This window comes from Zalophus californianus, chromosome 8 (genome assembly GCF_009762305.2).
Source record: "Zalophus californianus isolate mZalCal1 chromosome 8, mZalCal1.pri.v2, whole genome shotgun sequence".
In the NCBI taxonomy this organism is placed as follows: domain Eukaryota; kingdom Metazoa; phylum Chordata; class Mammalia; order Carnivora; family Otariidae; genus Zalophus; species Zalophus californianus.
Window position 1 is genome coordinate 109,910,468 of NC_045602.1, and position 13,514 is coordinate 109,923,981.

Sequence of the window (13,514 nt, forward strand, 5' to 3'; positions counted from 1 at the left end):
ATCTAGTTTGTCTGATATAAGTATGGTACTCTGGCTTTCTTTTGTCATCCATTAGCATGATAGATGGTTTTCCACCCCCTCACTTTCAATGTGCAGATTTCTTTGGGTCTAAATTGAGTCTCTTGTAAACAGCATATTGATGGGTCTTGTTTTTAATCCATTCTGATACACTGTGTCTTTTGATTGGAGCACTGACTCCATTTACATTCAGAGTGGTTATTGAAAGATAGGATTTTAGTGCCATTGTGTTACTGTAAAGTTGATGTTTCTGGTGATGTTCTCTGTACCTTTCTAGTCTTTGTTGCTTTTGGTCTTTTTTTCCCCCCACTCAAAGATTCCCCCTTACTATTTCTTGCAGGGCTGGTTTAGTGGTCACGAACTCCTTTAGTTTCTGTTTGTCTTGGAAACTCTTTATCTCTCATTGTATTCTGAATGATAGCCTTGCTGGATAAAGTATTCTTGACTGCTTATTTTTCCCATTTAGCACGTTGAATATATCATGTTACCCCTTTCTGGCCTGCCAAGTTTTTGTGGACATGTCTGCTGCTAACCTTATGTGTCTACCCTCATAGGGTAAGGATATTTGCTCTAGCTGCTTTCAGAATTCTCTTTAACTTTGTATTTTGCAAGTTTCGCTATGATATGCCTTGGTGTTGACCTGTTTTTGTTGATTTTGAGAGGAGTTCTCTATGCCTCTTGGACTTGAATGCCTGTGTCCTTTCCCAGATTAAGGAAGTACTCAGCTAATATTTTTTCAAATAAACCTGCCCCTTTTTCCCCTCTCTTCTTCTGGGACTCCTTTGATACAGATATTATTGCACTTTGCAAAATCACTGAGTTAACTAAGTCTACATTTGTGATCTAATAATTTTCTTTCCCTCTTCTTTTCAACTTTGTTATTTTCCATAATTTTATCTTCTATATCACCTGTCAATCCTCTGCTTCTTCCATCCTCATTGTGATAATTCAGTTGGTTTTGCATATCAGTTATAACATTTTTCATTTCGGCCTGACTACTTTTTAGGTCTTTTATCTCTGCAGCCGGGGTTTCTCTGGTGTCTTCCTTCTTCTTCAAGCCTAGCTAGTATTCTTATGACTATTCTAAATTCTTGTTCAGATATATTGTTTATATCTGTTTTGAGTAAATCCCTGGCTGTGATTTCTTCCTGATCTTTCTTTTGGGGGAGAATTCCCTAGGCTCGTCATATGTCTAGGTTTCTGTCTTTTGTGTATTATGAAAGCTTGATATGTTTCCTGCTCCTGAGAATAATACCATATTAAGAAGAGGTCATACACTGTTCAGGGCCTGGCACTTCAGAAAGTGTTTCCAGTGCACTCTGCTGTTCTGTTTTGGCTGCTCTTTCCCAAGGAGTTCCTCCTTGCTTGCCAGGGGGTGGGATGATGGGGTGGGGGTGTTTGGACCTTTAACTAGATGTACTTTGATTTGTTTATTAATATAAGCCTGAAGAAGGAAAAAAGCCCTAACCAGAGAAAAGGAAAAGGAACAAAAAAGCAAACAAACAAACAAAAAACTATAAGCCTGATTCCAAAGAATAATAAAGAAGGAAAAAAGAAAAGAAATAGAAAAAAAAGCATGATCCAAGAAAAGGAAACAAACAATCCAACAAACGAACAAAAACCTATAAGCCTGATGCAAAACAAAAAACGAAGAAAAGAAGAAAAAAAAATAAAAATATAAAAAATAAAATTAAAAAAAAAAAAAAAGAAAGCCTGGTCCTATTTCCACCAGAACTGAGGCTAACGCTTTTTGAGCACTCTATGATGGGTAGAATTGCTACATGCAAGGGGCCTGTGTTGTTCTGAGGGAGAGGTCTGCTCTGCTGGCTCACAATCAGACCTGCCCTTGTAAAGATGCCCCTGTGGGGCGCAGGGGGACAGGGTTTGGTGTAATCAACTCCAGCCTCCATTGGAGGTGCTGTGTTTCTCTCTTAAAGTCTTAACTGTGCTGGGATGTGGGGAGTGGTGGAAGACAACATCATCACCCCAGCCCTTTCCTCCTGGGGAATGAAGGGGAATTTGCTGCCCCCCACTGTTCAGGAGGCCCTCACAGAAAAGCAGTCTCCTCTCCTGTGTCCCAGGCTTTTGTCAGATCCCTGCCCTTAATCTGTCTGTGCCCGGCCACCAGCATGCCTAGCACCACAGTTCTGTTTTATCTCTGGTGACTGGCTGGGATTCAAAACTCCAAATCTGGGGCACCTGGGTGGCTCAATTGTTTAAGCATGTGACTCTTAATCTTGGCTCAGATCTTGATTTCAGGGTCATGAGTTCAAGCCCCACCTTGGGCTCCACACTGGGTGTGGAGCCTACATTAAAAAGAAGAAGAAGAAGAAAGAAAAACTCCAAATCCTAAAGGACCCAGCAAAGCATGGACCTGATCCCTTCCTCCTGAGGAGGGCCTCACTGTGCACGGGGCACTGTTCTGTCCCAGAAAAGCAGTGGCAGGGCTGCACTTGGTGGCTAGAGTCTATTGTGACATGCAGCGGAAAAACTGCAACCAGGTTATCTGCCCTCTGCCTGCACCTCTGTCTTGTGCTGTTGAATGGTCACTCATTGGCTCCCGGCAGTCCTTTTGTCCTTGGAGAGGCAAAGTACCCTCTTCCAAATGTACTCCAGGAAGGGGAGTAATCTCTCCCAGTGTGACCCAGGGGATCCCCTCACCACAGTGTATTGTGCGAACCCTATGCACTGCTCTCTCCCCTGCTCTCTCTTTCTCCCCAACTTTGCTCTGTGAAAAGGGCTCCCTCCCCTTCACAGCACTGCGGCTTTTCTCTCCCCCAGTTCACACCTCTGAACCTCACATCTGCCATGCTCTTTCCCTCCAATCATGCAGATTGTTTTCTTAATCCTCAGATCGATTTCCTAGTTCAAAATGATTTGATTTTGATCTACCTATGTTTGAGGGACCAGGCAAGCTCAGGGTCCCCCTACTGTAACTCCACCATCTTAACTCCTGTGTTTGACATAATGTGACCAACAACCTCTACTAGTAAATGCTACTAACCAGGGAAGGAGATGAAGCTTGCCTGGTCAGGCCTCTTGCTTGTTGTATTCTATGTGGACTCTGTCCTAGAGTAAATACATCAACTTAAAAGATGTAGAGGATTACAATGAAAAAAATAGTAGTATACAGGCTGCAAACATATGCAAGCAGCATTGTGAAAATAATGTATCAAGAGCAGAAGTCATGTATTTAGAGATCCAAAGACTGCTCTAGAGAAATTGTACCCAGTATTAACAAAGTAAAGCATAGAGTTCTAAGAAAGAGGGAAATAACTCCAAAGATAAAAAAACAGAGGATGAGTTGATGAGAATTCTCAGGATGTACTTGAGGGGAAAAGATACTTCTGAAATAGGGAATGAAATAAAAGCAGCAAAATAAATGAACAAAAATGTTTAAGCAGTCCCAGGTGTTGATCGTGTTATGTGTGCATTAGTCATACTGTTTCCCACCAACAGATGTATAGGACCATAGATGCACAGGGTTGTTTTTTTTTTTTTTTTCATGATTCTATGGAAATAAAAGTTGAAAATAATCAAAGAACAGCAGTGAAAGGAAGAATTCTCTGCATATCCACTTCCTTTGTAGTCTCCCTGGCTTAATGAAGGAACCCACCTGGGCTAGGTTCTGAGCTAGGACTTCTGTTCTCCTAGCCCCTGGAGACTTGCCCATGTCAGCAGGTGCCTCACCATAAAAGGGGCTTCACTGTTCACTACTGAGCACCTCAGAGTTCTTATTTTCTCTTAGAATTTGATCAGGACAAAACATGGTGAGTGAATCAAGCTTTATGTTTCTTCTGCTGAAGACTTAAAAAATAATAGGTAGGAAGAAAGTGCTCAACTGAAGACTTTAAAAATGGAAAGGAACACCTATATAAAGGACATGATAAAAATTTCTTCCATGAAATCAATTAAACAACTTAAAAGGATAACCAGGAATTCTGTATAGAAAGAAATATCAAGGGATTAACCATAAAAGTGATATATTCAAAGATGAAGTTAATCTTTAAGAGACTATAATTATAGATAATATAATTAGAGCAAACTGGGAATATAATGTGAAGTATTTTCTATAACTATTTGTTACGAGTCTTTTAGGGGCACCTGGGTAGCTCAGTCAGTTGAGCATCTGACTCTTGGTTTCAGCTCAAGTCGTGATCTCAGGGTCGTGAGATCGGGCCCCATGTCAGGCTCCATGCTCAACACAGAGTCTGCTAGAGCTTCTCTCTCTCCCTCTCCATCTGCCCCTCCCCCCACTCATGCTCATTCTCTAAAATAAATATTTTTTTTAAAAAAGAGTCTTTCAAGGACCTACTGAGTGACTAGAAGCTGAACATAAAGGAGTACATACAGTGTGATTCCATTTAACTGTGAAATTTTAGATTAAGGAAAATTAATCTGTAATGATAGAAATCAGATCAGTGGTTGGGAGTAGCGATTAACTGCACAGGGGTACAAGGGAACTTTCTGGGTAAATGGAAATGTTCTGTGTCTTGATTAGGGTTGTGGTAACATGGGTGTATTCATTTGTCCAAACACTGACCTGTACACACAATGTGGGTGCATTTTTATAAGTAAATTATGCCTCATTTAAAAAAAAAAGATTTTAAAAGCCTAAAATAATTTTTCTTAAGTTTTTCTTGGATGTCTGTATTATAAGACACAAGTATGTGGGGTTTTTTTAATGGTTTGTGAACCATAAATTGTAAAATACAGTAATCTAATTGTTGGTGTCTCTTTTTCTGAGCATTTTTTTATTTAAATTCAATTAGCCAACGTATAGTACATCATTAGTTTCAGATGTAGTGTTCAATAACTCATCAGTTGCCTATAACACCCAGTGCTCATCACATCACGTGCCCTCCTTAATGCCCATCACCCAATTACCCCATCCCCCCACCCATCTCCCCTCCAGCAACCCTCAATTTGTTTCCTGTAGTTAAGAATCTCTCATGGTTCAGACGATGGACTCTGAAAAACAAACTGAGGGTTCTAGAGGGGAGGGGGGTGGGGGGATGGGTTAGCCTGGTGATGGGTATTAAGGAGGGCACATTCTGTGTGGAGCATTGGGTGTTATGCACAAACAATGAATCATGGAACACTACATCAAAAACTAATGATGTAATGTACGGTGATTAACATAACAGTTAAAAAATGAAAAAAGAAAAAAAAAGAATCTCTCATGGTTCTTCTCCCTCTCTGATGACTTCCCATTCAGTTTTCCCTCCCTTCCCCCTATGATCCTCTGCGCTGTTTCTCATATTCCACATATGAGTGAAACCATGTGATAATTGTCTTTCTCTGATTGACTTATTTCGCTCAGCATAATACCCTTTAGTTCCATACACATCACTATAAATGGTAAGTATTCATCCTTTCTGATAGCTGAGTTATATTCCGTTATATATACATACCATATCATTTTTATCCATTCATCTGTCAATGGACATCTCAGCTCTTTCCACAGGTTGGCTATTGTGGACATTGCTGCTATGAACATTGGGGTGCAGGTGCCCCTTCAGATCACTACCTTTGAATCTTCGGGGTAAATACCTAGTAGTGCAATTGCTGGGTCATAGGGTAGCTCTATTTTTAACTTCTTGAGGAAGCTCCATACCGTTTTTCTGAGCATTTTTAAAGCAAAAGTAGAATGCTAATTACTGGGAAGATGGTGTGGTATTGTCCAGGGAACAGGAACTGGCCTACGAAGAATGTGGCTATCAAACACACTTCAAGAAACAGTGCTGTAGCCTTTCTGGCTGTGGTGCATTGTGTTAAACTCAGGACCTCTGTGCAGCCAAATCTCATACTCTGTCCCTTTTCTATATTGGTGAGCAATCCCACTGCCCATAAAATACTCAGATCTTCTCACCTCTTTCTTTTCTTTTCTTTTTTTCTTTTTTATTTTTTTTTAAGATTTTATTTATTCTACAGAGAGCACACACACTGGCAGGGGAGCGGGACAGGGAGAAGCAGGCTCCCTGCTGAGCAAGGAGCCCAGTGCAGGGCTCAATCCCAGGAACCTGGGGTCATGAACTGAGCGAAAGGCAGATGCTTAACCAACTGAGCCACCCAGACACCTCTCTTTTCTTTTTTAAATAACCTGATTAGATGATTTGAAATTTAGACTGAGACTAGAGATATCAGGAGCTATGAATTTCATAAGAAGGGAAAAGGTTTTCATGCAAATGAAATCAGAAATGCCAAGATCAGCAGTACACTCTGTGTTCTATTTCTCCTCTTCACTCCCACAAGGAGCCGTTCCTAAATAATTTTTACATTTGTAATACCTAAATAACAAAGTATGCTTATTACTAGGATGATAATAGTGGATCTCTTTTTATTTTTTTTTTAAGATTTATTCAAGAGCACGTGGGGAGGAGGCAGAGGGAGAGAATCTTAAGTAGACTCCCTGCTGCGCACAGAGCCCAACATGGGTCCTGATCTCCCCAACCCTGAGATCATGACCTGAGCCAAAATTAAGAGTCAGCTGCTTAACCGACTGAGTCACCAGGCACCCCAGTCGTGGCTCTCTTTTTATTATTTTTTTAAGATTTTATTTATTCATTTGAGACAGACCATGAGCAGGTGGGAGAGGCAGAAGCGAGCTCCCTGCTGAGCCAGGAGCCCGATGTGGGGCTCGATCCCAGGACCCCAGGACCATGACCCGAGCCAAAGGCAGATGTTTAACCATCTGAGCCACCCAGGCACCCCAGTGGCTCTCTTTTTAAAAATGACCTTATTTTAAAAGGTTAATACGCTGAAAAGATATTATGATGAAAATATTATAAAACTAAAGTGTCACTAGACTAGTATTAACATCTTGGAATAATACACCATCTATTTAGACTCTTGGGCCAACATTTCAATTGTAGCTAAGCAATTAAATTATCAAAAGAATAGAAAATTCCTAAAATGTATTCTGCATCAGCTGTCCTCTGCCAACCCCACTCCTCTGGTAATAGGTTGTAAGGCCCTGCCTAGAAGGGAGAACTCATAGAATAATCTCAGCAGCCAGGTCTCAGGAGCACTGAGGTAGATGTCTCTTCCCTCTAATGACAGTGCTACCTTTAATCCTCTACATGTCTGTGTACCTATTCAGAATTCCTCAAGTTTGTTGGTGGTGCCACCCAGTGCAAGGAGTCCTGCAGGGCAACATTCTCACACCACTGACACACTCCCTGCTGGCCTGTATTGATGGCTGCTTTTAGCCAAATAAGTTTCCCGTTTCTGCCTCTGGGGACCAGGTTGGCAGGCCACTTGACACAAAGCTTAGCAGCGTGTGCAGAAGTGCTCCCTGAGAAAGGAGCACTTAGTTTGGTGAAATCCTTTCCAGAGACTTGATCTTTGTCAGGGCTTCTTTTATGTTCTTTTACTTAATGTCACCCCTCCTCCTTGTCCCTGCCAAAATGTGCTCACACACACACAAATGCACTAAAACCTTAGTATTTTGTCCTCTTAGAGTTTTCAGACACTTCAGGATCTGTGGTCTTATTTTATCCTTCCAGGAATCCATTGAAGTCCATAGAATAGGCATTGTTCCACTTGAAAAATGAGAAAATTAAGGTATAGCTGGACCAATTACCGACGTATAGCTAGTGATATCCTGGGAACAATATCCAGAGTTGCTGACTGCAAACCTGTCCCTTTTTCTACGACACCGCTTTCTGTTTGCCTGCTTCCTCTCTATTAGCCCTTACAGGATGGATGTTTAATCTCTTATTTCCTAAGGTGAGAGTTCTTTTACCAAGCCTAGTTTGTCTGGTGAGGGATATTTCTAAGGGATTGAAGAACAGCCATCTAAGTCTTGACTGTAGCAAGGGTCATCAAGTGAGGCCCTCTCAGCGATGGGGAGATTGAGTTAAGTTTAGTGCAGCTATAATTTTTTTACAGTTCTCTAATGTGCGTGCTAGATATATTCAATGAAGTATTCCTTAACTCCTTCCTTCCCTTCCAAGATGATCTGAGTGTAGGAAAAAGGAAATTATGTATCTGAGTAAAAAAGCACTTGCAGAAAATGGCTAAAGGTTCAAAACTAAATATTACCCATTATTTATATTTAGAAGTTCTCAGAGAAGAGTTTCCATGGGATGAAGTTGTCCTTTGCAGCTGTTGACTTCCTGGTACAAGTTTTTAGAAGCTGGAAATTAATAAGTAATAAGTAAAAGTAATAAGTCATGGGGCAAAGGTACAAATGTAGTGATCTGAAGGGGCACATGCACCCCAATGTTTATAGCAGCAATGGTTTGTGGAATGGAAAGTCTAGATGTCCATCAACAGATGAATGGATAAAGCAGATGTATATATATATATATATATACAATGGAATATTATGCAGCCATCAAAAAAATCTTGCCTTTTGCAACGACATGGATGGAACTAGAGGGTATTATGCTAAGCGAAATAAGTCAATCAGAGAAAGACAATTATCATATGATCTCACTGATCTGTGGAATTTGAGAAACAAGACAGAGGATCATAGGGGAAGAGAGGGAAAAATGAAACAAGACGAAACCAGAGAGGGAGACAAACCATAAGAGACTCAATCTCAGGAAACAAACTGAAGGTTGCTGGAGTGGAGGAGGGTGAGAGGGATGGGGTGGCTGGGTGATGGATATTGGGGAGGGTATGTGCTATGGTGAGTGCTGTGAATTATGTAAGACTGTTGAATCACAGACCTGTACCCCTGAAACAAATAATACATTATATGTTAATAAAAATAATTAATTAAAAAAAAAAGTCAAGGCACCTGGTTAAGCATCTGCTTTCAGCTCAGGTCATGATCCCAGGGTCCTGGGATCAAGCCCCGCATCCGGCTTCTTGCTCGGCGGGGAGTCTGCTTCTCCCTCTCCCTCCACTGTTCCCCCTGCTTGTACTCTCTCGCTCTCTCTGTCAAATAAATTAATAAAATCTTTAAAAAAATAAAAATAAATAAATTTTAAAAAATAAGTTATGGGGCACCTAGGTGGCTCAGTCGGTTAAGTGCTAACTCTTGATTTCAGCTCAGCTCAGGTCATGATCTCAGGGTCGTGGGATCGAGCCTTGCGTTGAGCTCCATGCTCAGTGAAGAGTCTGCTCCCTCTCCTTCTGCCCCTCCCCACGTTTGTGTGTGTGTGTGTGCACTCTCTCTCTCAAATAAATTTTTTTTAAAGTAATAACTCATTAGATTTCAGATACAGCCAGTAAGTATCTCAGTAGTGTCTATAAATATACTCTTCTGGGAACCAACAAAGACATTAAAAATCTGTAAACACTTTTTAAATTTACATTATATAAATAAATTTATATTATATAAAAAAGTAGATTTTTATTTTGTTTTGATTTTGGCAGTAGTCATTGTTATAATTCACTTATCAATATGTGGTCTTGATGATCAGGCCTAGTAGTTGCTCTTTCTTTCGTAATGAATCAAAATGACAAGAAAAGTTCTAGTGAAAAGGTGTGATGAGCCAGTTTATCACTAAAGCTCATCATCTAATGGAGAGGGCAACCTCCATTCATGGAATTTGACCTGTGTGGTGATCGGTAAGTATTACCAAGCAAATTGACAGAAATAGCCCCCTTTTTAATGTTTAAACAATATTTGCTGTTTTCTGATTATAAAAACAACACAAGAGAAAAACCATAGAGCATATAGGCTATGGGTGCACTGGCTTTGGAGTTGGAGAAGGCTTGGCTCCCATACGTACTTGGTCAGTCATGACTATGTGACCAAAAGTCTCTAAGCTTTGGTGTCCTTATCTATAAAATGGGAGATACCAGGGTACCTACCTATAGAGGTATTATGTGAAGATAAAATAAAGCCAGTAAAATGCTTAGAACAGGGCCTAACCTAATAAAGGGAGTTAAAAAAAAAGAAGAAAATCAAAATCACTAGTGAACCACAAGCCACTGTTAATATTTTGACATGTTGGCTTTCAGGCTTTTTTCTGCCATACACACACATACACCAGTATGTACACATTTTTCAACCTTTTCCAAAATTGGGATATTTTATATACAATCTATAGCCTGCTTAATTTTTCTCACATATCTTTTTTTTTTAAGATTTGTTTATTTAGGGGTACCTGGGTGGCTCAGTTGGTTAAGCATCTGCCTTCAGCTCAGGTCATGATCCCAGGGTCCTGGGATCAAGTCCCACATCGGGCTCCTTGCTCAGCGGGGAACCTGCTTCCCCCTCTGCCTACTGCTCCCCCTGCTTGTGCGCTCTCTCTCTCTCACAAATAAATAAAATCTTTTTTAAAAAAGATTTTATTTATTTGAGAGAGAGGGAGAGAATCTCCAGCAGACTTCCCCCCAAGTGTGGAGCCCGACGCAGGGCTTAATTCAATGACCCCGAGATTACGACCTAAGCCGAAATCAAAAGCCACGCACTTAACCGACTTGAACCACCCGGGTCCCCCTCCCACATACCTTTATCTGGCCCTTGATATTAAAATTCACTGAACAGATTTTCATGACCTTATAATACTGTAACATGATTCAACATAATTATTTAATCATTACCTCCTTGTGAGATGTGTTATTTCCAATATTTTACTATTATTAACGCTGCTACTTTTTTTTAAAAGATTTTATTTATTTATTTGAGAGAGAACGCACAGAGGAAAGAGTGAGAGGGAAAAGCAGACTCTCAGCTGAGCGGAGAGCCTGAGCAGTTTGAGGTTGAACTTTTTTATATGTTTATTGATTCCTGGCATTATTTCAGCAAAATGCCTTTTTTTTTTTTTAAGATTTTATTTATTTATTTGTCAGAGAGAGAGCACAAGAAGGGGGGAATGGCAGGCAGAGGGAGAAGCAGGCTCCCCGCTGAGCAAGTAGCCCAGTGTGGGACTCAATCCCAGGACCCTGAGATCATGACCTGAGCCAAAAGCAGACACTTAACCAACTGAGTCACCCACGCGTCCCAGTGAAATGCCTTTTTATGAATGAATGTAACTTGTAAAAGTTTTTAGGTAGGATCTCAAGCTTCTAGAATAGTGCCAGGTACATAGCAAGTACTCAGTAAATATTTGTGGCATGATAAATGGATGAATGGCAAAAATATTAACTCTTTATCATATTTGTTTCAAATGGGGTCAAGTCTTAATAAAATTGTTGCCTTGTATACATACAAAGATAATGCTGTCGGGGCACCTGGGTGGCTCAGTCGTTAAGCGTCTGCCTTCGGCTCAGGTCATGATCCCAGGGTCCTGGGATCGAGCCCCACATCTGGCTCCCTGCTCCACGGGAAGCCTGCTTCTCCCTCTCCCACTCCCCCTGCTTGTGTTCCCTCTCTCGCTGTGTCTCTCTCTGTCAAATAAATAAATAAAATCTTTAAAAAAAAAAAAGATAATGCTATCTTGGTTCTTAGTCTTTATAACCTAATTTTTTTCCATTCTTTTCTTCCCCCACAGTTCATCCATGAGCTCGGATTTCCCACATTACAACTTCAGGATGCCTAATATTGGATTCCAGAATCTGCCTCTCAACATATATATTGTGGTTTTTGGCACTGCTATATTTGTCTTCATCCTTAGTTTACTCTTCTGTTGCTACTTGATTAGGTAATCAATTTTCATTCTATGTTACTTCAGAATATGTTAAACAATTATAAATAAGCTTTCTTCCCTTATGTTAAAAAATTGTGTAAGTACGATAATTAGCAAATTTTCTCTTTTTTTAAATTTGTTTATTTATTATTCAAGTAATCTCTACACCCAGTGTGGGGCTCAAACTCATGAGCTCTTGATCATGAGCTCAAGATCAAGAGCTGTGACAAGATCTGAGCCTTTAAACAGGTTCTTGTGGTCTCAAGATTTTAAGCTCCTTTGGTCAGGTGTTCAGATTATTGATTACATAAAACTCTAAATATTCAGGGCACCTGGGTGGCTCAGTCAGTTGTGTGTCTGCCTTTGGCTTGGGTCATGGTCCCAGGGTCCTCGGATCGAGTCCTGCATTGGGCTCCCTGCTCAGCAGGGAGTCTGCTTCTCCCTCTCCTTCTGCCGCTCCCTACCACTCATGCCTCTCCCTCTCTCTCTCAAATAAATAAAAACTTAAAAAAAAAAACTATTCCACAAGCTCTACAGCACATGTACAGACAGTGACACCTCACTTGAAGGAGTAATGGATTTGGCCAGTAAAGATTCACAGTTGACTAACTTATAATTGTTTAAGCAAGCATCTTCCTCTTTTAAGTTTTTAAATAGGATCTAATATTCAAAGCCAAAACTCAGACTACAAAAATTCATGTACTATATTGTTCAAAGAGCTTTATGAGTAAAAGGGTAGAAAGCTGGGTTTTATTAAGCAATTATACTTCTAACAATTTTTAGTATTTGTACAGTATGTGATTATGGTTAAGATAAATACCATCATTGGATATCTTTCAGCAATAATTGTTTCCTCCAGTGACCACTCACTGATGGTCAAATTCAAACGAATTTAGTGTGTATTTCCAATATTCTGACAAGTGAATTTACGTTCTTCATAGAAAGTGAATCTTTTCTGAAGCTCTCACAAAATGTAATCACTTCTTATCTCTCATAGATATGCTGGCTGGTTATGATTTTTAGGTCTTTCTCAGAGTAATAAACACCATAGCTAATTATAGCTTTTAGGAAAAGCTGCTTTTTTTTAAATTTTATTTATTTATTTGACAGAGAGAGACACAGCGAGAGAGGGAACACAAGCAGGGGGAGTGGGCGAAGGAGAAGCAGGCTTCCCGCTGAGCAGGAAGCCCAATAGGGGGCTTAATCCCAGGACCCTGGGATCATGCTCTGAGCCGAAGTCAGACACTTAACCAACTAAGCCACCCAGGTGCCCCTTTAATTCATATATCTGATAAAGATTTAATAAGCAGAATATATTTTTAAAAAAGTCTTACAATTCAATGACAAAAAGCTGAATTTTAAAATAGACAAAGGACTTAAATAAATAGCCATTTCCCCAAAAAGGATATATGAATGGCCAGCAAGTACATGAAAAGAAGTTCAACATCATTGGTCATAAAGGAAATGCAAAATAAAACCACTATGAGATACCACTTCACAACTACTAGGATGTTGTAATCAAAAATACAGAAAATTACGTGTCCTACCTAGAAAGATCTGTAAAAAGAAAGAAGATCTAATAAATAGAGGAATATACTACGTTCATAGGTTGGAAACTTTGTCTTGCAAAGATCTTCCACAATTGATCTATAAATTCTATATACAACCTCAGTTAAAATCCCAACAGATTTTTTGTGGAAAGTGACTACCTCATAAAATTTATATGGAAGTGCTGAGGATCAAGAATAGCCAAGACGGCTTTTCTGCCCGTGGACGCTGCCAAGTAAGCATCGTTAAAGTCTCCTCTCCCACCACTGTCATGTCTAAGTCGGAGTCTCCCAAAGAACCTAAACAGCTGTGGAAAGATTTTTGTTGGTGGCATTAAAGAAGACACTGAAGAACATCATCTAAGAGATTATTTTGAACAGTGTGGGAAAATTGAAGTGATGGAGATCATGACTGACC

The 13,514-nt window shown here is 40.1% G+C and overlaps 1 protein-coding gene across 3 annotated transcripts in view; it reads left to right on the forward strand.

The window, feature by feature from the left end:
* Positions 1 to 13,514, forward strand: part of RNF24 (ring finger protein 24) — a 77,418-nt gene that overhangs the window by 42,497 nt on the left and 21,407 nt on the right. For all 3 annotated transcript variants that reach the window (XM_027624005.1, XM_027624004.1, XM_027624006.1), the window contains one exon: positions 11,415 to 11,564. In XM_027624005.1, coding sequence (XP_027479806.1) covers positions 11,422 to 11,564 — 143 coding nt within the window. In that variant the 5' untranslated portion in view covers positions 11,415 to 11,421. The remainder of the gene's footprint in view (positions 1 to 11,414; positions 11,565 to 13,514) is intronic.